At 37.8% G+C, this 23,035-nt stretch overlaps 1 protein-coding gene across 4 annotated transcripts in view; it reads left to right on the top strand.

Annotated features, from left to right (window-relative positions):
- Adgrb3 (adhesion G protein-coupled receptor B3) overlaps positions 1–23,035 on the top strand; it is a 724,234-nt gene that overhangs the window by 319,601 nt on the left and 381,598 nt on the right. For all 4 annotated transcript variants that reach the window (XM_021163961.2, XM_029468423.1, XM_029468446.1 and 1 more), the window contains one exon: positions 3,926–4,120. In XM_021163961.2, coding sequence (XP_021019620.1) covers positions 3,926–4,120 — 195 coding nt within the window. The remainder of the gene's footprint in view (positions 1–3,925; positions 4,121–23,035) is intronic.

The following is a 23,035-nucleotide window of genomic DNA, read 5'->3' as shown; positions in this document are numbered from 1 at the left end:
ATTTTGGCATTGTGGGTTACACAAAGCTGACTTTCAGAGATCATGCTGAATGGTGGCTAGTTATTCTCATAAACAAAATTAGAGCTGAACTAAAAAGAGAGAAATCTGTACATACAAAAAGTGAAAGGAAAAACAAAACAAAAGAAGGCCAGTTACAGAATGAAGCTACGGGGGTATCAGGTTATATGTGAGCCTTCTACAATTGCTGGAGGCTAAGATTCAAAATCCCTCATGGAAACGATTCCAGGATCACCTTCTAGAGAAGGAGAGGAATTCTACTAGGGATCCTACAATAATCAGACACCCTGCTGCTACCCTGGCCTGATAGGCAAGAAACAATATGTGAACTCTCAGACCTAGGGCATTTCTATGAATTGTGTGACTCAGAATTTGGGGAATGGAAAGAAAAAAAATCAATTTTAGAAACTTGAAATTTCTAACATGAACTGAGAACAAATGGAATTAACTTGATAATCAGCAAAACTGACACAGGATCATGGAACTGCCTGAAGGCTTCCCTGCTGGAGAAACACACCTGCCACTGGTCTACAAGATAATTCACAAACCAAAGGATGAGAACAATCCACAGATTTACAAGAATTGCCCTTTGTATTAGCTGCAACCTGTGGGTAAAACCCAGCACATGTAGAAATCAAGAGAGCTAGTGATGCATGTATGAACAAAAAAATAAAAAAGGATATTTGTCTAAAAGAAGAGATGAGAGGAAAACCACATTTAAATAATGGAAGAGAAAACAAAAAAATTAAGCCTAACATTTACTAATATGTTATCGAGCTTTCATTGCTGTGGCACATATCTGAAGAAGCACCATCTTGCAGGATGAAAGAGTCTCTTGGCTCGAAGTTTCTTGTCATAGTTGTCTGGTATGATTGCCAAAAAATGAATGTCATGATTATGACTGGGAACTTGGGACACAGAAAGTCTTCCCATCCTGTGGTAAATAGAAATTCAAGAATACAGTCAATAATGTGCCAGTGACAAGCAATTTTCCAAACACATTCCCAGCAACATTTCTAAAACCTCATTCCATTAAAATCTTCTAAAAAAAACTTCCAGTATTTCTCAAAATCCTAGCATGAGCTAGGAACCATCTCATACTCTCAAATCCTAGCATGAGCTAGGAACCATCTCATACCACACATAGCAGTGGTGGGTAAGAGGGATTTTGTATTCAAAGTATGGTGTAACAGGGTACATTGTCACTGTAATCAATAATTAGAGTAAATGGCCAATTAAAGCCATATGAAGAAATTACTGAACCGGATGTAAGAGACCAGTTCTAGACTAGTGTGTATTATCTAATCAAAGAGAATTGGAAATTGAATCCCAGAGAAGTACAACCTATTAACACAGTCACCACAACAGGACTGACTGTCTCTCAGTGTTACAGACAAATCAAATGATCCTAGAAAACAGAAGTCTTTCCAGTGCTCCTAAGTAGCAAGTGCCAGAATCACAATTATAAGTTTTAGAACTGCAGCTATTCTAGAAACTCAGTAGATAGAAGGGTTTCTAAGAATGATTGCATGGTGTGCTCACAATCAATAAACTAGAAAGTGTCTTGCAATTTAGCATGTGTTACAAAGAACGAGTATCTCTGAGCACACTTTATTCTCAATGTCAATCCTATGAATGTAAGTATCCTATGAATTGCAAGTATTTTCGGTGGGTAATTTTTAGTAACAATGTCAAGAAAGATGCTAATTATTGCCAATTCTGAGAGCTAGAATGATCTGAGTAACTGTTTGTTAAGAACTGGACTGAGCAGTGCTCATTCCACATAAGCCTGCTAAGCAGCTGTCAGATGGCAGTGATGCTAATTTAATACAGACTCAGGCTAGAAGTGTTGCTAACACAGATGAGAAAGGCTGGCTTTTGCATCTCTGATTGGATGGTCCATCCAGTGCCTTCAATAACTGTTTGCATTACAAACTGAATTCTTGCCTAAATGCTTTATTCTTAAAGGTTCAGATTAACTTTGTGATTAGTCTTATTGAGGGGAAACACCCATAAGATCTATGGCATACACATCATCTCCAGACACAGCACAGAGTGTAAAGTAATATTGCTTGCCTAGTCAGAAACATAAGGAATGAATCTGGGTGCTTTGTAAGAGACAAAGGAAGAAATAGAATAGAATATACAAAATATATTTGTGTGTGTGTGTGTGTGATGATTGAACATGTTAGTTTCATGCCATAGGAAGTGACATTAAGACTACAGCTAGGCAAAGACGAGAACAATGATTTCACATGTCTTAGTTAGGGTTTTACTGCTGTGAACAGACACCATGACCAAGACAACTCTTATGAGGACAACATTTAATTGGGGCTTGCTTACAGGTTCAAAGGTTCAGTCCATTATCATCAAGGTGGAGCATGGCAGTATCCAGGCAGGTATGGTACAGGAGGAGCTGAGAGTTCTACATCTTCATCTGAAGGCAGGAAGATTAACTTCCAGGCAGCTGGGCTGAGGGTATTGAAGCCCATCTCCAAAATGGGCTACTCCAACAAGGCCACACTTCTTAATAGTGCCACTCCCTGGGCCAAGCACATACAAATCAATACCCCATCCAGGTGTTAAGGCTGGCAAGATAACTTAGAGTTCCATGCGTGTGCTACCAAGTCTCAAGTCCTGAGTTTGATTGCTGGTTCCCACAGGAGGAAGACAAAAACCAACCTTTCCAAGTTTTCCTCTTGCTTTCATGTATATTCCACAAGAGTCACAGTAGACACACACACACACGCATGTACACATACACACATACATATAATTAGTATATGAAATAATATATATTTAGTGTATATATAAGTGAAAATAATTTATACTTTTAAGCAATTCAGAAATTAGAAAAATATTTTTTTTAAAAAATGTAATAATAGAAAACTTGTGCTTTTAGAAAATACCAGTGCACATTGATAATTATACTTTACAGGATTTGAGGACATGTTATTAAAAATTGTTAATCACAACTAATACAACTTAATATTTTTTAATGTTTCCCTGGCGCATGCTGTCTTATTTTGTTATTTTTAAGTCAGTTTAATTACAGATTTAGTGTGGTTGTGGTATAGATTCACCATTCTTGGATGTTTGTTCTCCCTCCCTTTTATACCTTGCCTTTATTATATGGTGTTATATGGTGTACCCAGCTGATCTCTTCTTATATCTTCACTGTAACATCAGTAGCACAAAAAAAATGACAGCCAATTCTTCAGCCATCAAACTAATTGAAATTATACATCTCCGAAGTTCCTTCTACTACTAAGGGTTTTTGTTTTGTTTTGTTTTGACTTTTATTATTTTTCATTTGTTTGTTATGACATTATTTTTTTAAAAGAAAGTTAAAGTTATCTAACTTTCTACTGTGTTATACTAAACCTCAAATATTTACAGATTTTTCTGAAACTGAGAAGATTGTGCTATGCCAAATCTGTGTGTTCTTAAGTTTGAATGTGGTCACCGTGTCACCTGGGCATGCCCAGAACTCACTAAGTAGCCCAGACTAGTCTTTATTCACTATCCTGCCCCAAACTCCCACTTGCTAGGATCTTAAGCATGCCCTCCTAAATAACTTCCTAGATTTGTTACATGTACGAATAATTTTCAATTTTTTTCTACTCCTAAAATATATTTTCCCCCAATGTATTTATTGCATATGTATTCTAATTGAAAGCAAGAAGTCTGCCAATTCTGACAAAGATACACAATTTTCACATTAGTTCTTGCATGGTGGGTTGCTAACCCATTAACTGTAGGATATATAAAATTTACCTCTTTTAAATCCTGTCACATTATTATTTTAAAGTTTCCTGGACAGTTTAAATGATGTTACTTGGTGAAGATGTGTACAGAAATAGTAATGGAGATTCTGATGTGTTTTCTGTTCTTTTGGCTATAACAGATTAAAGAGCACCTTGCAAAGGGGCAACGGATGCTGGCAGGTGATGGAATGTCCCAGGTCACCAAGACACTATTGGATTTAACCCAGAGGAAAAATTTCTATGCAGGTGACCTTCTGGTGTCTGTGGAAATCCTGAGAAACGTGACAGACACATTTAAAAGGGCAAGTTACATCCCTGCGTCTGATGGTGTCCAGGTAAGGAAGAGGAAGCCTGAAAAGGACAAGAGCAGTATAAATGTTATCAGCACTTGCTCCCTACCTCCACCCTAGACACCAACTCACTCTCCTTGGAGGCTCCCTACCTCCACCCCAGACACCAACTCATTCTCCTTGGAGGCAGCTGGGCTGGAGGGAAGGAATGCTCCTGTCTTCATAGAAACATTTTTACCTGTATGACTCTGTCAGTGAACTCAATTCCCTTAACAATGCTGTACCTTGGTATTCAAGCCATAAATTGCTCACATTAAAGCTCAAGGAAAGAACAAATGGGCATATGCATGAAGGTGCTGTGAGCCTTCAGATAAAAAGCAGTATTAGAAATTCAAGGTGGTAACATGGACATTTTATTCCCACATTTAATATCACTGTCTTGCCATAGGAGACTATTAAAAGCACATTAGGTATAATGAAAGTAAATTTAATATAGGATGCAAAGAAGACACAATGCAACATTTGTTTGGGGACTGTTTTATTTGAAACACAGAAAGTATATTAAGCATTGAGAAGTATTGCCTGAAAGTGCAGGCACATAGAGAATTATTTTAGATGGAAAAATAAGAAACTAAGTAGCTTCTCGCAGCCCTTTTAACCTTGTCATGGAAGACTTTAAAGCAACATCATTTACCTCCATAATAGACCCAAAGTTCTCACCCATGAGAGTGTTGCCTTTACCACTTTACCATTAAAACAAACCATGACAAATGGGATTTTTAGTACAAGGCCATTGTGTACTTCAGATAAACTCCTTTTCTGCTGTGCACTAAAATGTACTCCTGCTAGGTTAATCTCTGTATTTCTATAAGCAATGCAATTTTACTATCTCTAAAAACGTTCATTAGAATAAAAGTTTGCCAGAATTGCCAGATTAGGTATGGGACTTGTTTGTTCTAATCCTTATCTGTGAGTTTTGTTACATTTCACTTGGAAATAGAGGTATTTTTGGAGGATGGGTGTGTTATTCTTTGGATTATTATTATTATTTTGGCAGGGGATGGTTGTTGGTTTTTGACATAATTAACTATGGAGTATGCCAGGAAAGGTTGTTGGAGTGATGGGACCATCCATTAATAACACCAATACATTGATCTATACCCAGGTGTAAACATTACTTAGCTGGTCCACGTTACCACCTTTTTATCTGAAGGCTCACAGTAGACGGACGAGAGTTTATGTATGACGGAATCATCTATGCTAAGTTCCAGTTTCTGGCATTTTAATGGCACCTGTGCTTACTTACAGGGCCAAGGTCACCTGATGTGGCCAAAGGGAATTGAATCAGGCCATGCTGGAGAGGCCACAACACAATTGAAGCTGTGACAATTTTATTTTGAACAATCTTTTTCATACCTTTATTAGAAAAAGAATATAAAAGCAATTTCCAGGATGAATGCAGTTTTAGTTCCCAGGATACAATGAAGGTTGCAAGTTATAAAGAGTATAAAGAGTAAACAAGATTAATATCTAAGGCCAATTGTCCTGTCAAGTTTCCATGCTTCCTTGATGACTATGGGAAGATACAAAGAAATACAATGTCGTAGGTTGAACACTTTAGAGTACATTCATCTCTCAGGAACTAGAAGGCACATTGTGCCCTGGGGATTCAAGGAAGGAAACTTGAAAACCTCTGACACATGCCTCTCAAGGTAGGTAGGCCAAGCCAACTCCATAGTTCCCTGCAAATGGCAATAATAGAAGAGGTTCTGGATAAGCTATTAAAATTATTTAAGTATTTTGTAGATACTGTTACAAGTAGTCTGCTCTTTTAAGAAATTAAGAAAGCCACATGCATCTTTACCCATCTGAAAATTCCTATTAGTGCTGACATAAAAAGATAGTGTTTGAGTTCTTGACCTCAAATATAGTAAAAAATATTTTTTTAAAATCTGTGACATAGAAAATGAGTTCATAGAAAATTTGATATATAGAACACTAGAACATGACATTAAAGTCTCTAATCTGTCAAAAATAAGAAGCTTGGAAATTTTTAGTGCTAAGATTCAAAAGATTAAGAGTAACGGGTTTCATTAGAAAAATATTTTGATTTGTTTTTCCTTTTCCATTTTTTTTTTTTTTTGANACATAGTCTAACTATGTCTCTTTCTTTGGTCTGAAACTCACTGTGTACATTGGGCTGGTACTGAAGTCAGATACTTGTGTGTGTCTGCCTCTCAGCTGTTGGGGTGAAAGGTGTGTGCTGACAGACAGTGCTGGAAACATTTTGACTAAGCTACTTATCACAGTGCTCCAGCCATTCCACACTGAAGCAATTGTCTGGTCATGGGATTAGTTGCTTTGACTTACATAAAGCAGTCTTCATGGGTCACTTGCTCTTCACTATAGTCAGAGACCTGATGCTTTGTTATCTTCTCCCTCTCTTCATTTCTCTACAAGTATGCAGACTGCTAAGTATAGCCATGTCTTCCTCCTTCCTTCATAAAGAGAAGTGTATCATCTGTATGTGTGTTTATCTATCTATCTATCTGTCTGTCTGTCTAATTGTGTTTACTGGTAATTTTTCAGCTACTTGCTATATCCCCATCATCTTCTGAAGTTCTTTTGTATGATAACCTCTCCCAATTCTTGCTCAAAAATTACAAACCTTTTCAAATGCCCGATTATCAAGCCTTTCAATTTCATTAGACATTTTGGTTTTCTCAAATGTTTTAGAAAAGTTATACCTCTTTATTATCAAATATAAATAGCTTGCATATACCCACTGTCTTCTTTGCTTTGTTGTAAACTCAGGTTGATGGCTGTATTTATTATGCCTTGCACTTTATATGAACTTCAACTTGCTGTGTCTGAGATCTTCTGGGCATTTTGGATGGCATGGCACTTCTGGTTTAATATATTATGAACTAATCTTACCCTGAAATGTAACTGGACATGCATTTTCAGCTCTTCATTATAAAATTACCAGTTCCTCAGTAATACTTATATGATCGGCTAGATTTCCTTCATCTTTCTTTCCTGTGGGGTCTGCCTTACAAATCCTCTTTCAGCCATTCCTTCTTCGATAGCCCCAGTGTTATTCTAAGGCAGCCTCCAATTATCTCCATCTAGTTATATTTGTGGACTCTATTCTTTGTTCCTCCTTACCTTAGTCTAAATTTGGACCCTTGTTGTACACTCTTCCCTTTTAAGTATCCTAGAACGACTCTTGTTGTGTCAGCAGAACTTCCAGATTTCTTGAGTAACGACCCTGTACCTTGGTGTCTTGTACGCTGTGGCTGATGGTCAATATGTGCTGATCCCAATCAGGCACAGGTGTCTCTAGCACACAGACCATCGTTTGAGTCAAGTTAACCATGTACTGTCTCCAAGATGTACTGCATGTTCTTGGCTCTGTGGTATTATTGCCTCTGCTTTCAGACTGCCTTGGTCTGGGTCTGTTTTGACCTTGCAAATTAATCTGACTCCTATGGGTTAGAAAGCCATTACACCTGCCCCTCACCTCATTACATCTTGGCACTAGTAGAGAACATTCTGCGCCAAAAAGTGAGAAAATGGTGGGATCTTAGCCATGTTCCAGCCCGTCTCCTGAAATAAATATCTTCTACACTTCTGACTATACAACAAACTTAACAAATATTTGTTGAGGTAGTTACAACAAAAACTAATAATCAAAATAAATGAAATAATTGCCCTCAAGTTACTTTCATCTCCTCCCCATCTACCCTAAAAATTGAGAAAGGCAAATTAAACTGTACACAAAGGTTGTGTTCTTTTGAATACAGTTAAATGCAGAACATTTTATTTTAAATGGCTTGAAATGATGACATGACCCCCCCCCCCCCAAAAAAAAAGATTTGTTAAAAAAGAGTATGACCATCACCTATTGTGGGTTTATCAAGGCTGCAAACCTCTCAGTGGAAATCTGCATTCATCTGAGTTTCTAAACACCATGAGCACATTATATTCTTAAATTCTATCTTTAATAATTACACTATAGAATTGCTGTAGAAATTATTCAGTCCTGACTCGGGTTTTCTACTACTCAGCCTTAGACCATTAAGTTCCCAGATTTAAAAAGAACACACTCAACCTTTATATTTACAATAAGCCTTAGTCAGCACTAAAGCTGGGCAGATACTACACTCTTGCTGTTCTAATCTACTTTCCTCTCTGTATCCCTGAGTTATTACTATTTTCCCTCTGGGCTGCTCTCAACTCCAATTGGCAAGCCTACAGGGCATGTTCTCTTCACTCCTAACCCATGGCAACGTCTGCTCCCTCCTCCTTCCATTTTCTTCCTCATGGTTCTCCTTTGATCACAAGCTCAAGAAACCTAAACCCCAACTATGTCTCCTCTGCCCAGCTATTGGCTGTTGGAATCTTTATTTACCAATCAGAAATCACTTGGGGGTATGGTTACTTAGCATCTTATGTGCAGATTCTCTTATCTCGCATTACAATATATAGACAAAGGCCAAACCTCAACATAGGATCTGAAAAGTAGATGGAAATATTTTTAATAAAAAAGAATCCATAGAACTACGAACTAACCATTAAATATATGAAATATGTAAATCATGGTTGTTGCCTTCTATCAACTCACAAGAAACTTGCTGCTTTCAATGTAAATAAGACCTTTTGTCTTTGTACATTTTAAAGTGTGTAAGAGGGGAGTGGAGGCATGCTTTGCCTGCATGTAGACCTGTGTCTCAAGTGTTTGTAGTTCCTGAAGAAGAGAGAAGGCATATTATGCCCTAGAACTGGAATTATGAATTTTTGTAAACCATATTATGTGGGCTGGAAATTGAACCCAGACTCTCTGGAAACTCAGCCAGTAAGCTTAACCACTGAGCCATCGCTCCTCTTTGTTTACTTTTTGAAACTTTTCTTTTTGAAGGCTCTATGCCCCAGTGTAGGGGAATGCTAGGACAGGGAAGCAGGAATAGGTGGATTAGTGAGCAGGAGGAGGGGGAATGGGATAGGAGGGCTTTCAGAGGAGAAATGAGGAAAGGCAATAAAATTTGAAATGTATGTAAAGTAAATATCTATTAAAAATGTGTTGCTTAACAATTTCATAAACCACAATATTGATTTCCTATTAAACAATCAATAAAATTATGAAGTAAAATATTCCCAGGTTTATTAATATTACTTAAAATACCATTACTTTCACATCAACCATCCTTAGAATGTCCTTAAAATGAATGTCCTTCTTATTACTCATGAAAAATAGCTTGCTGCCTTTGACAAAAATGGTAAGAACAAGCAAAATATAGAACTCATACACTTATTACACCTTAAAATTATGAAGCTTCTCCTTATCATATAAGATAATCAGGGCTTGTCAAATTTTATAGTTTGACTATTTTAAGTACAAATTTTAATTGCCATTAATTTTTAGGCAAACCATTGCTGGGTCCCTTTATTGCTTGGGTACATCAATCCAAACTGTATTAAAATGGGTACTTATTTTTAACAAGCAAAGAGTTAATTCCAAAGCATGACCATTTCCCCTCATTGCTGCCTCTCCTTGGCAGCTGCATATTAATGTCAAACACCAAATTATATATAATATATAGCCTTTAATTTTAGTGTCAGATATTTGAACTACCACAGGAGAGAATCATCATAATATAATAAAAGTAAATATGTTATGTGAAAATTAGTATTATGGACAAGACCTCACCAGCTCTACAAGAGGATCATCTAATTTGCTCCATGCCAGGCATAGCCTTCCTCATTAAGCGGCATATGGAAAAAGGAGGCTTCTCATAACACTGTGTTATTGTTATCTAGGTATTTCTGCCTTTGGGTAGGATTAAACTATGCTTTAGCCTGGATGAGAGGATACCAACAATAATACACATGGCCACATCTTCTGTCTTTCTAACAAAGAGCTGATTCATGAAACTGTTCCATACTACCTTGTTGTTTTGAATTTTAAATGAGATACTAAAATTGAAATATATATATATATATTTGCATGTCTTGGAATGATAAGATATAGTATCCATCTTTAATTAATTTTGACATGATAGGCCACCTTCCAGAAGTATTTTTCCTTTTCCTTTTCTTCTCATCTAGTTTTCCTCCAAGCCCCTATACTTGGTCGTAACTCCCAGAACACAGTAAGTACTTTATATGGCACATCCTTACAATTTCCTAACTGACTTATAGTCTTCAAGGTTTGACTCAAGGATATTTTTTTCTGAAAGGTCTTCTCATCAACTTCTATCCATGACTTGAATTTTTACCACTCCTTTGGCCTTTTGAAGCCCTGTGAACACCTTTATTTAGCACTCACACATAGCATTGTAGCTAGTGCTATTATGTCTGTCCTCAGTCATGAATTTTAATCTTATTAGAGATAAATATGTCCTTAGAGCTTCACCTAACATTTGAAGCATAGTAACCACTCAGATATTTGTTCAGATAATTAAGAAATGGATCAAAGTAATACTAATATTTAGAGAATTTACATATCTCATAACACACACAGCTGAATCCAATTCAGAAACAAAATGTCTTTATTTATAATTTTTTAGTCCTTAGAAAAACTCACACCAAATCATATTCTATCTAGAGAGAACTTAGTTTGTACCCTCACCCCTTAGCAGGAAGTATAGTGTGAAAAAGTGAAAGCGTGAAACATACATAAGTTCTTATTCAGCATTGTGTAGCATCCACTCTTATTCAGCATTGTGTAGCATCCACATCAGTATTCCCAGGCTTGTCCTCATCCCTACGATGCAGTAGAAAGGTGTAGTAGTATAGCTGATTCTCAGTATTGCTGGAATTGTATGAAACACTAGCAAGCATTGAGGAGATACTGAATTACTGGCTCCTTGACAAATATACAATTAGGTTTCTTTGAGAATCTGCTCACAACATTTTCATGAATTGATCATACTAACATTAATTGTTGAGTCTTCCTACTAAAAGACAGCCAATTTAAGCTCTTCTTTGTGAAGCACACTTGTTCTTCAGACCACTAGAGAGCCCTGTATTACACTATGCTTTGGTCATTTTAAACACACACACAAAAACACATAAAACATGGTACCACCTAGGTCACACAAAGGTCACTTGTCCACAGAATGAAGAGTGAAACAAAGAGTGAAGAGAGCATGGATATTTTAGACGCCAGCTGGGAGCATGTACTTTGGGCAATCAAAAGTATACACATCTCTATACATGACTGAGATCAACCATGGTAACACTGTGTTGATTTGTGGTCCCAATTCCAACTGGTAAGGACATGTACTGTCATAACATTTCAATAGTTTATGAATAATTTAGATTGTATATGTCTATTATTCAGGATTGTTCTGGCACTGAAGGCCACCAGGCTAAATACATGATTTACTAAAGACTGTGTATACCAGGCACTTTTTATTGTCAGTATTTTAATTTGTAATACAAGGTAAAAATGCAAACATTGCTGTCAAGCTGCTCACAGAGCCATAAGGGAAAAATAGTATGACTGTAGCTAGATTGTAGTTATAGAGAAGATATACTTAAGTATAATATGTCCCAATTGGAGGCACATTTCTAGCATGTCCCAATTCAAGCTATATATAGGCCTTAATTCAGGAGTGAATAAAGTATGCATGGGAGTGTTAGGACATGAAATTTTCCTGAAAGCAAAAAATATATAGAAATAATAAATAATCAGAATGAATGATCAAAAGCAGAGCAGTGGTGTAAACTTTAAAACCTCAGACCAAGCTTTGTTAGCAACAGTCTGCATGGTGGACAGTGTAGTTTCTAGAGACAGAAGGGTAAAAGCAAGGACATGTTATTATTTGAGTTTTATGGTAAAATCCAGTGTCCTGTCAGTACCTAACCAACCACGCCCAGCTGCCTATCCCCATACTCCAATTAAAAAAAAAATAATGTAGTGAAAATAGATAACAGAGATTTGTAAAATGTGGCTACATTGGGAAGATGAACATATAAAACTCAGGTTCCCCCAGGTCCATTTTTAGGAGTTACTGATGCTGCCAGGATATATTCATAATTAAGAAGAACTGTGCAAGATGTCTTGATTCCAGAATGTCCTGCAAGATAATCTTATAAGTTTGTCAGAACTGTGAGAAGCCTCTTTCTGGCAAAGAGATTCCTTCTCTGGATTATACCATGCCCTCAGCCATGACTCCCCAGCAGAGAATTCCTAAGGGAGTCTTAACTCAGGGATCCATTGATTTAATCGTCTTATAGTAAAAGGAAATATTAAATTTCTATTTCTATATCTCTTCTCCCATCAGGAAATTACATTTGGACTGGATTCTCTATGAACAAGATTCCTAAATATTACCTTCCTATTGTAATGAAAAACAAAAACAAAAACAAAAACAAAAAAAAAACCATGTACCAAGGGAACTTGTAAAATGAAACATTAAATCTGGGGAACTCACCTAAAACAATGTCCCAAATAGATATTCTTTTTTTTTTATATTTTTATTACATATTTTCCTCAATTACATTTCCAATACTATCCCAAAAGTCCCCCATAGCGCCCCCCACTTCCCTACCCACCCATTCCCATTCTTTTGGCCCTGGCATTCCCCTATATTGGGGCATATAAAGTTTGCAAGTCCAATGGGCCTCTCTTTCCATTGATGGCCGACTAGGCCATCTTTCGATACATATGCAGCTAGAGACAAGAGCTCCNGGGTTCTGGTTAGTACATCATGTTGTTCCAACAATAGGGTTGCAGATCCCTTTAGCTCCTTGGGTACTTTCTCTAGCTTCTCCATTGGGAGCCCTGTGATACATCCAATAGCTGACTGTGAACATCCACTCCTGTGTTTGCTAGGCCCCGGCATCGTCAAAAGCATACCTTTCATTCAAGATTTATCTCTCCTGCTTTCTCATTCATTGTTCTTAAAACCCCTTTCTTCCTTTTCTCTTTCTATGCCTCCTCCTCCTCTGCCTTCTTTTTCATACAGGACTACTTAACAACTAATAGCAACCAACAATAACCCACCACCACCACTACTAACAACGGTCAACCTCTCAGGGCCCTGGCATTTATATACCTTCTGAAAAGCCCCCAGAATTCCAACAGTCACCCAATTGCAGAAACTATCTGCAGCTGACAAAATCACCCCTCTGATAGAGCACAAGGCATACCAAAGTCAAATGCCATAGATGCCCAGAAGCAGCCCCATATTCCACACCTGGGATTAAAGTGGAAATATATTTTCATAATACTTCTGTGTTTTTTTAAAGAAACCAAATTTTTTACTACATTTCCCCTCTTCTATTTTTAAGCTGTTAATTGAGTTGCCTGTGTCTTTAATGGCTTAATAACATTTTTACATTTGGTATTTGTATTTTCATGTCAAGGTCACTATCAACACTGGTCTTTCATTGGGGTCTGATACAGCTTTATTCACAGCTGAGGCCAATCTTTGTTTTTTTGTTTGTTTGTTTGTTTGTTTTTTTAAATAGTCAGTAAAGGCTTCTCCAGAGTCCTTTATAATCTTTATAAATGAAGTGGACCTTTTCCAGGACTCCACAACTTTGTCTCTGCTTTGCTCCCAGGGAGGTTTCTTTCTCCTCTTTCTTTCTTTCTGTCTTTCTTTCTTTCTTTCTTTCTTTCTTTCTTTCTTTCTTTCTTTCTTTCTTTCTTTCTTTCTTTCTTTCTTTCTTCTTTTCTCTCTCTCTCTTTCTTTCTTTTCTCTCCTTTCCCCCCCTTTCTTTTTTTTCTTTTTTCTTTTTTTGGTTCCAAGTTTCCTCCATTTCCACTTGCAATTTTTCAACTGCTCAGTCATTTTTCCCAACCTATTTTTGAAACAGAATAGAAGAAGGAACAGAAAAAAAAAAGAAACAAACAAACAATAGCAACAAAAACCAGAAAATCCCCCCTCTGGGAGCAAATCAAGGGATATCCCAGTTGAAACAGCTGCAATAAACTTTTTGCTGGCCTCTTGAAGAACCATATTCATTCTTTTGACCCCTGCCATTTCCTCTCTAATATTTGAAATAAAATTTCACATTCTTCCTAACACCATGTCTAGGAACCACTTATAACCAGTCTTTTGCTACTTTGTAGATTCTTCTTTTTTTTCCAACCTCCCCACCCCTTTTCTCCCACCTTTCCCCCAACACTAGATAAGAGGGGAGAAAATGATAGAGGGGAAAGTGGGTAACATTGTCCATATACTATTTCCTGCTGATTAGGGGTAACGAGTTCCTTGGAACTAGTTTGACTTTAACCATTAGGATATCTAACTTCTTGTTTCATCTTTGCACAGTAATATTTAACAAAGAACACTAACCAACCAATAACCCACCACCAACAGCAACCTCTCGAGGCCCTGGCATTTATATACCCTCTGAAAAATCCCCAGAATTCCAAAGGTCACACAATTGCAGAAACTATCTGCCGTCGGCAAAATCATGGCATTGTCAGCTGCTGTGGACAATCAGAAGCAGCACCATATCCCACACCTGGGATGAAAATCAAAAAATATTCTTATAATTCTTCTGTGGTTTTTATTTCTTTATTTAATTTAACTTTTGTGGGTTTTTTTTAAGAATTCAAAGTTCTCATTAATATTATCATTCAAATCACAAGCATGAAGAAAGAAATTATTGAGGTCATCTGCAAACTGTCATTTAACAAAGACTCATTCTATTCCAGGATCACCAAATTCATTCTATAGCCTTCCCTCCAGATCTTTAGGTCCTAAACAAGTCTTGGTACCACTCAGGATTTTCTTTTCTATTTTTTTTAATTATTAATCATTTTATTCTTTACAATTTAAATGATATCCCCCTTCCCGATTACCCCTCCACAACCTCCAATTCCCATCTTCCCTCTCCCCCTTACTCTTTGCATTTATGAGGGTGCTACTCCACCCACTTACCCACTCCCACCTCACTGCTACAGCACCCCCATATGCTGGGACATCCAGCCTCCACAAGACCAAGGGTCTCCCCTCCCATTGATTTCAGCTAAGGCCATCCTCTGCTACATATGTACTTGGAGTCATGGATCCCTTAATGTACACTCTTTGCTTGTTGGTTTAGTCTCTGGGAGCTCTGGATGGTCCAGTTAATTGATATTGTTCTTCTTGTGGGGTTGCAATCCCCTTCAGCTCCCTCAGTTCTTCCCTTAGCTCTTCCATTGTGGTCCTCAGGCTCAGTCCAATGGTTAGCTGTGAGTATCTGCATCTGTTTTGGTCTGGTACTGGTAGAACCTCTCAGGAAACAGCCATACCAAGCTCCTGTCAGTAAGCACTTCTTGGTGTCAGCAATAGTGCCAGAGTTTGTGACTGCAGATGAGATGGATCCCTGGGTGGGTAGGTCTCTGGATGGCCTTTCCTTCAGTCTCTGTTCCATTTTTTGTCCCTGTCTTTTCTTTGGACAGGAACATTTCTGGGTTAATAATTTTGAGATGTTGGGGCCCTGCCTATCTAATGAAAGTGGTCTCTACAGGTTCTATTTCCTCTTTGTTGGGTATTTCGGCTAAAGTCGGTATTTTCTGTTTTTATTTTCTCCCCTTTGGCTCATTCTAAGACACAAAACTTACAGAAATATTTAATGAAATATTCAATTTTTAAAATGATATTCACCTCACTATATTATTAGCCCTGCTATTTTCTTCTCTATGTTATTAAAAATAATCAAGAAAGTTTTTTATCTGGTCTTTGGCATGTCATTTATGCTGGGGAAATCTATTTCTTAATTGCTAAGAAGAAATGCATAATCAATTAATTAAAGAGATGGAAATAGAGATTCTGCGTCAAATAAAACCAAACAACTTTTTGTTACCAAATTTTGATGCTCCTTCTAAAAGGTTAGCAGAGGAGATAGTTTTATTAAAGAATGGGTATGAAGTTTTACTGATGTATGGGTTTGAAGAAATGGGAAAGACTATTTGTCTCACTGAAAACCTTTCTTTATTTTGCAAAGGAGGAAGAGTCTCAGGAATTTTTAAAAAGCAAAGGGGGAGAAGGCTCCAGTCTGTGGAGAAATTGATTCCATTGTTTGGAGTTCTTCAGTCTCCTATAAATTCTTTGAATTGTTGAGCAGGGCCTTTGTTTGTAGTTTTCTTTGGAATTCCTCTTCTGGCTTTCTGATCTTTGTTCATGTACTAATCTGCCAAGTAAAAAGGGAGATGGGTAAGAGGAGGTGGAAGGATGTGCCACTGAATATTTCCTGGGAACTTAGAGCACCATGTGGGAAGAGTAGGCTGCACCAGATGACTAGGTAAAAGAGCGGAAGAGGAGTTGGTGGGGCAATTTGTATAATACATTTCAAACTCAGCAAAGAAAAGACTTGGCAATGCATGACTTCTTTTGTATATGTTTATCTTAAATTTTTCCTTGTAAATTTTAGACTCTTCCATTACATGGGTATTGAAAACACTGATGAGTAATTATATATGGGAGGCTTGTCAGATTAGAGTAGGTATATTATCTTGTTAAGGGATAATTATTTCACCTGTTGCCTTCATAAGACTTGAGATGAATCTACTTCCCTAGATGTTAGTAGGCCCAGCTGGATTAACCCTTAAAGGATGAGACGATAGAATGCTTTAGTCTTTTGAGCAGATCAGAATGCTCTGTCCAAAGACTGATTATGTATTTTTGAACACAAGGAAGTAGATTTGTCTTAATGAGCATCATTTAGGCCCTGAAACTTCTACCTTCTTCAATGATAATTTAAATCTTAAGGGGCTGTTATGGCATCTCCCTTTCTAATATTATGAGAGAAACATGTCAGAGGAGAGAGGTCCACAGATGACCCTGAGAGAGGGATATATTCTGTATGACATGTAAGTCTAGTGACACCTGTCATTCCTAGCTGAGAGCAAATAACAAGTTTCCAAGTTCAAGTGGGAGGGAAAAGAAGGCAGAGGAGTGTAGAACCCATAAAGTGCAATTGATCAGGTAATCAATGCCAGGGAATTATTAAAATAATTATATTAATTTCATATTAATTTTGAAAATCAATAGAATTTATTGTATATATTTCATACATGTATAAAATGTATAATATTGACTTTCCTATTTCCATTTCTTTTCTCCTCTCTCCTTAGTCCCCTTCCTATTCCCATGTAGCCCCTTCTAATTTTTTTTTTAATCTAGTCTAGATTTCCTATGTGAGTGAAGACATAGGAATTCAGTCTTTCCCAATCTGGCTTATTTTGCTTAGCATAGAAATCCAGCTCCATGGATTTTCTTTAAAATGATTCAATTTCATTTTAAAAAATTATTTTGGTTATTTACATTCCAGTCTTTGCACAAACACACACACACACACACACCACACACACACACACACACACACACACACACACATACACTCACACACACACACACACGTCCCCTGTAATGGTCCAGCAGAGACAGTGGCTGATTTGATATCTGTATCCATCCAGAGGTCTCCGTATTCCTCCCTGTTCCTTCCTTTGTATGTAACAGAATATTCAGCCTCTTTTATCATTCCATGCGTCAGTAGGCCTGGAAATCTGCCAGTAAACCCTGGCCTGACTTGACTGCCTGACAGTCAGGCTTTCACAATAGCATGCAAAGTGGCTCCTGAAAGTCTCCTGTCCCATAGTTCCTCATCCCATTCTTCCTGCCCCTTGCCTCCAAGAGGGTGCTCCCCTCATCAGACTTCCCCCCCCCTCTTTCCTTCTATTTAACTGCGCGCGCATATGTGTGTGTGTGTGTGTGTGTGTTCGTGCGCGCTCGCATGCGTGAGGGGGGGTGGTATATGTAATCGATTTTCTCGGTTCAGCCTGTAGGTCCTATGGATAAAACTTGGTCTTCCAGGCCTTCATGGCAAGTGCCTTTACTCACTATTTTGCTACCTCAGTTTCTTTCTCCTTTGTGGCTAACTAATAATGCACATTGAGATTTTTTTTTAAATACAATAAAATTTGTTATAATTTTACTCTTTTAAAAGTTTCCTAAGAATTAACAAAATATTAAGATTTGTATAATTTTCTTGTGCCACTCCACTTACTATCAATGTCTGGTTTTTGTTTTTATTTTAGTTATTATTGAAGCATGTATTTGTTTATAGGGTTACCAGAACGAATGCTTCAGAAATGTATTTCAGGTTCAGAGAAAGGAGTTGACCAAAGATTTGATGTTTTGAATTTTTTTTCTTGTTAATGGCATCCTTCCATTATCGTTTTTTAATGGTTTGTATTTTCTCTTTGCAGAGGCATTTAGTATCTCTGTATTCTTACTCTTTATAAAAATACCAGTCACATTAGACTTGGACCTACAACAATCAAGATTTTTTTTTAACTAAGTCCCTCTCTGGTAGAAATATTTCTAAATAATTTCACATATGAACATCCAGGATTAGGGCTTCAGCATGTTAATCAGAAGGAAGAGAAACAGTTGAACCCAGAACAGAGGATCATGCATTCCTCAGAACATAATGAGAGCTGTGAGCCAGGCAGCTTCTTCTATGGCAAGGTGCACAGTGGCTATCTGTCACATAGCCTAGGACAGCCTTCTCTCACAAGACTGGGCACTAAGGGTCCTGGCAAGGCCTGTTCAAATCTGAAGGGCTGTTCTTCACTTTTCTCTCCCTAGGATTTAGAGAGATAAAGAAGCACTATGTTAAATTGTCCCCCGGACAAGAGATTTGTTTAAATGGCAGCACAGGTATGATGGGTCGGGAGCAGGATTCAGGACCCTAAGAGAGAGCAAGATGTCTTCCTTTTTTAAAGGTTTTGATGGTCAGGAAAGTCTTCCTCCAAGAGATATTGGACATAGTTAATCTATGACCTAATGGAGTATACATGACCTCTCCATGTGACAGGGGCCATTTCTTGTAGGGGTAGGAAATGGGGCTTGGTATGTAGTTTCCGGCGTAAGTCAGGCTGTGTCTCACCATTCAGTAGCCTCAAGCATGAGTATATTGCAGTCTACTTTGTTTAGGTCCTGCTTAACTCGGAGGCCTGCATGCTCTAACATTTTCAACCTGTTTTTATATAAAAGATATTAGAAGTTAGAGATATCAAAAACCTGTCTTTGGTTGTTGCTTGTGAGATTGGGGCACTGTAGAATTGGAATATCTTCTAACTCAGTGGTGAGTAGCCAAAAGGTTGCCTTTGAGTCATAGTCGGATACATGAATTCAAGAATAAATTTATAAGGAAGAAAGGACCATTGGTAAGCAGAAGAATTAAGAATAGAAAAGGTACCACATGAAGAAGGGGTATCCACAAAAGCCACAGTTTTGATTGCACTGGCTTTTGATATTTTCTTGGACCTTCCCCGATTTGTTTAAATGAATGGGATACACTGTAAGATGTGTTAGAGTAAAGACTATTTAAAATAAGATTGTCATAGCTATCCTTAAAGTTAATCTCATTTGTGCCATTAAGTACATTTAGACCTCCTGCCAAGGTAAAAAGTCTGAGGACATTAGGAGGTAAGTGCCATCTTTGCTAGGCATAGAAGGAACTCAGTTTATATGTGTAATACAAAGAAAGTTCCATTTGTGGCTGATATGTGAATAGAGCAAATGTTTAGGTACTGGATCACCGCCTACTAGTAGGATTATTTTGCATGGATCACAGCCCCCTAGTGGCAGAGAACTGGAAAAACTAGTCCTCTAAATCTGGCAAAGTCTAGTCTGTCTGATGTGTGTGTGTGTGTGTGTGTGTGTGTGTGTGTGTGTATCCTGAGCCTTAAGTGGAGGAAGAAAGCAAGTAAGAGTGGTAAAATTACAATGAGAACTTTAGATGTAACACACACACACACACACACACACACATATATATATATATATATATATATACATATATATATATATATATATATATATATATAGAGAGAGAGAGAGAGAGAGAGATCGAAAGAGGGAGAGGGAGAGAGGAAGAAGAGGGAGACGGAGAGGAAGATGGAGATATAGATGATATAGATATAGAGATAGATACATTAGTTACAGAGTACAAAAGAGAAAAATCAGACCTGGATCATGATAGAAAATTGATTTGATGTGATCCAAGAATTTCTTCCTGAATAGCTTTGTCACTTGTCTTTCCTGAAGATTGTCATCCTGCTCACCAAGCCTCAGTTATATCAGATTCCAAGGAAAAGAGACAACATTAGCAATAGCTTCCCTAAAGTTGTAATGTGGGAAGGAACAGAAGCATCAAAAGCATGTTTAGGAGAGGAATATTTATGATAACAAAACACAGAGAAAGGCCCAAATAACGTGAGCCCTGGCATAGCAAAGAATTAATCTACTATAAAATAATAAGCAATAATATGCATAGTATAGTATACTGTAGTATACTATAGACTGTACTTATACTATGCCTAGAAAAACAAGGCCCAAAACAAGGATCTCAGAACAAATTATTATTTTCCTGACAAGTTATCACTTTTGTTTTTCATGGTATAGTGCCTGAAGAGGAATCTCAGATCTTTTAATCTTTTAATCGTTCACAAGAGTATGTTTTCTGAGCCAAGCCGCTGAAATCATTTTTTAAAAATATTTTTATTAGTTCTTTGGAAATTCTCATATAGTGTGTTTTGATCAATTATTCATTCTTCCTCCCCCCACCTCTTCCCAGATCCCTACCCTCTTCCTCATCTGTCCAACTTTGTGCTTTTTTTTTTCTTTTTCCATTGAGATGAATGTGTAGTGCCCGACTATTCTTGGATGTATGGCCTTCTCTTGGAATGCATGTTGACTTACCAGGGGCTACACCCTTCAAAAAACAAACACTCCTTCCAGAAGCTAATAATTGCCAATAGCAACTTGGCTATCATTGGGAATTCATACACAGGTCCCCTGTTCTTGCTGACATTTTGGCTGCTTTGAGGATGCACAGCTCTTGTGCATACTGCTACAACTGCTATGGGTTCACATGTACAGCTACCCTTTATGTCTGGGGCACACTGATTTCTTGTAGCCATCTACTCTCTCTGGCTCTTAGAGACTTTCTTGACCCATTGCCTGCCATGATTCCTGAACCTTAGCAGAAGGGGTACACTGTATGGGTTGCATTTAGGGCTGAGCTTTCTGTAGTTCTTTATTCTTGACTGCTAGAGTGTTAGGTCATACATGTGACTTCTGTTATCTTCCAGGTTTCAGTCCTTCTCCAGCAAGTAGAGTAGAGCTTGCTTAATGTGTGACACATATTGCATGGCTGTGGCTAGGCTTCCTTGAACCCCCAGTGTGACAGGGTTTTTAGATGTGTTCTTACCGTCTTGCAATGCTCTCTACTTGGTGCTGATTACTTGGATCATCTGGACTCTTTAACATTCCTTACTTAAGAGTGCTTCGATGTCCTGATTTGATAATTTTTTTCCATACTGAGTATCAACAACTTATATTGATTGTTCTGTCCCTCTGCCTACATGTGAATAATAAACATACTATATTTAGCCATGTAAGCATCACTAACTTCTTTGACTCTTCATTTTCAAATGAAGACTGCAAAAGCAGGGTCAAACATATGCCTGAAACCCCCAAGGTCTGAATATCCCCTTCTTTAAGTATGCTTCATCCATGGTCCAGTATCTCAAACGTGGGACCACTATGCAACTTCTTTTTGGAGATTTTGGTTCAAAAATTATCCCAAAGAGACTGATAGCATCATCTAAATATTGTCTATTAAAGCTACTACAGAACTGCTACCGGTCAAGATGCCTTGCTTCAAAGCAGAGCAAAACAATAGCTCCAAACACTGCCAGTGGATCCTAGAGCAACATCCTTCTGCTATTTTGCTATTTTCAAAATGAGGCAGAGTTTCTGTGAAGATGTGGCTAAAAGAAGAGCAAGGAAGAACAAAATGTGTCACTCAAGACTTCTTGTTTTCCTCCAAACAAGGGCATATTGAGAGAGGGATATCAACAGTCTGTTCTCAAAGTATCCCAGGTCTGTGGAATCAATGTGGTCCAGCAGGGCATCCAGGCCTAGTATCAGAGAGCTGTGTTCACAGCTATCAGGTTAGAACACCCTGGAAGGGAGGGATAGATCCCTAAGCCAGGTACCCCACTTACTCAGAGGAGCCCAGCCTCTCCTCTGGGTTTCCATGGGCTTATTTTCTTATCCTGAATCATATGGTCCATATTCTTCAGTCCTGATGCTACAGTGGGATGATTGGGAATAATCTCCATTCTTTCTAAATCTCTGAGTGACTTGATTTGCCCAAAGCCAGTAAATATGCTGCTTGGATAGATATTCTGGATAAAACTCCAAAACACATTTGGATTTTTTGGGGCGTGGTCAATTTTAAATTATTTTGCTTACTCACAAATATGCATACGTAGCTCAAGCCACATTTAAAGGATTGTTCACTTTAAAACTCATATGTGGGAACAAACTCAAATTGGTTCATACAGCAGTGTTGTCTGGAATTAACTTTTTCTACATCATTCCCAGAACAGAGACCAAGATATTTCCCCACATCACAAAGAAAGTCCTTATCTTAGTATATAGTGTAGCTGTGTTCACAGATCTTATGTGAGTGCTCAACTGTGAGCAGCCATGTTTTAAAATATGAATTCTATGATGCTGTATCTTCAGTTGCCTCTGGGCGTACGCTGAGTCTGTGTGTCTTGGAATTAATTTTGCCCTGGAACAGCTTCCAAGTGCGTTTTATTCTATCCCCTGTCATTCTTGTCTCCTGTCCTCTCTTCCCTGTCTCATTTATTATTCTTCCGAGTAGGCTCACCTCCAGTGTTTAACCTTGACTTTACCTATTCAACTCTATTCTTGGTATTCATAGTCTTTATCCCAAAGGGCCCCTGTTTTCAGCTATGATTAATTATTCGCATTACTTTTGTCTTTTGAGATTTCGACTTAAGTCAAACCTGTCACCTGGGCTTTTTCACTTGGCTGTATTGTAGATTCTCAATGCTCAACCATATCGAAATTAAGCTTGCTTGCTTCATATTCTCTCTCTCTCTCTCTCTCTCCCTCTCTCTCTCTCTCTCTC

Source organism: Mus caroli, chromosome 1, assembly GCF_900094665.2.
Source record: "Mus caroli chromosome 1, CAROLI_EIJ_v1.1, whole genome shotgun sequence".
NCBI lineage: Eukaryota > Metazoa > Chordata > Mammalia > Rodentia > Muridae > Mus > Mus caroli.
This window is presented reverse-complemented; position numbering and strand designations above follow the sequence as displayed.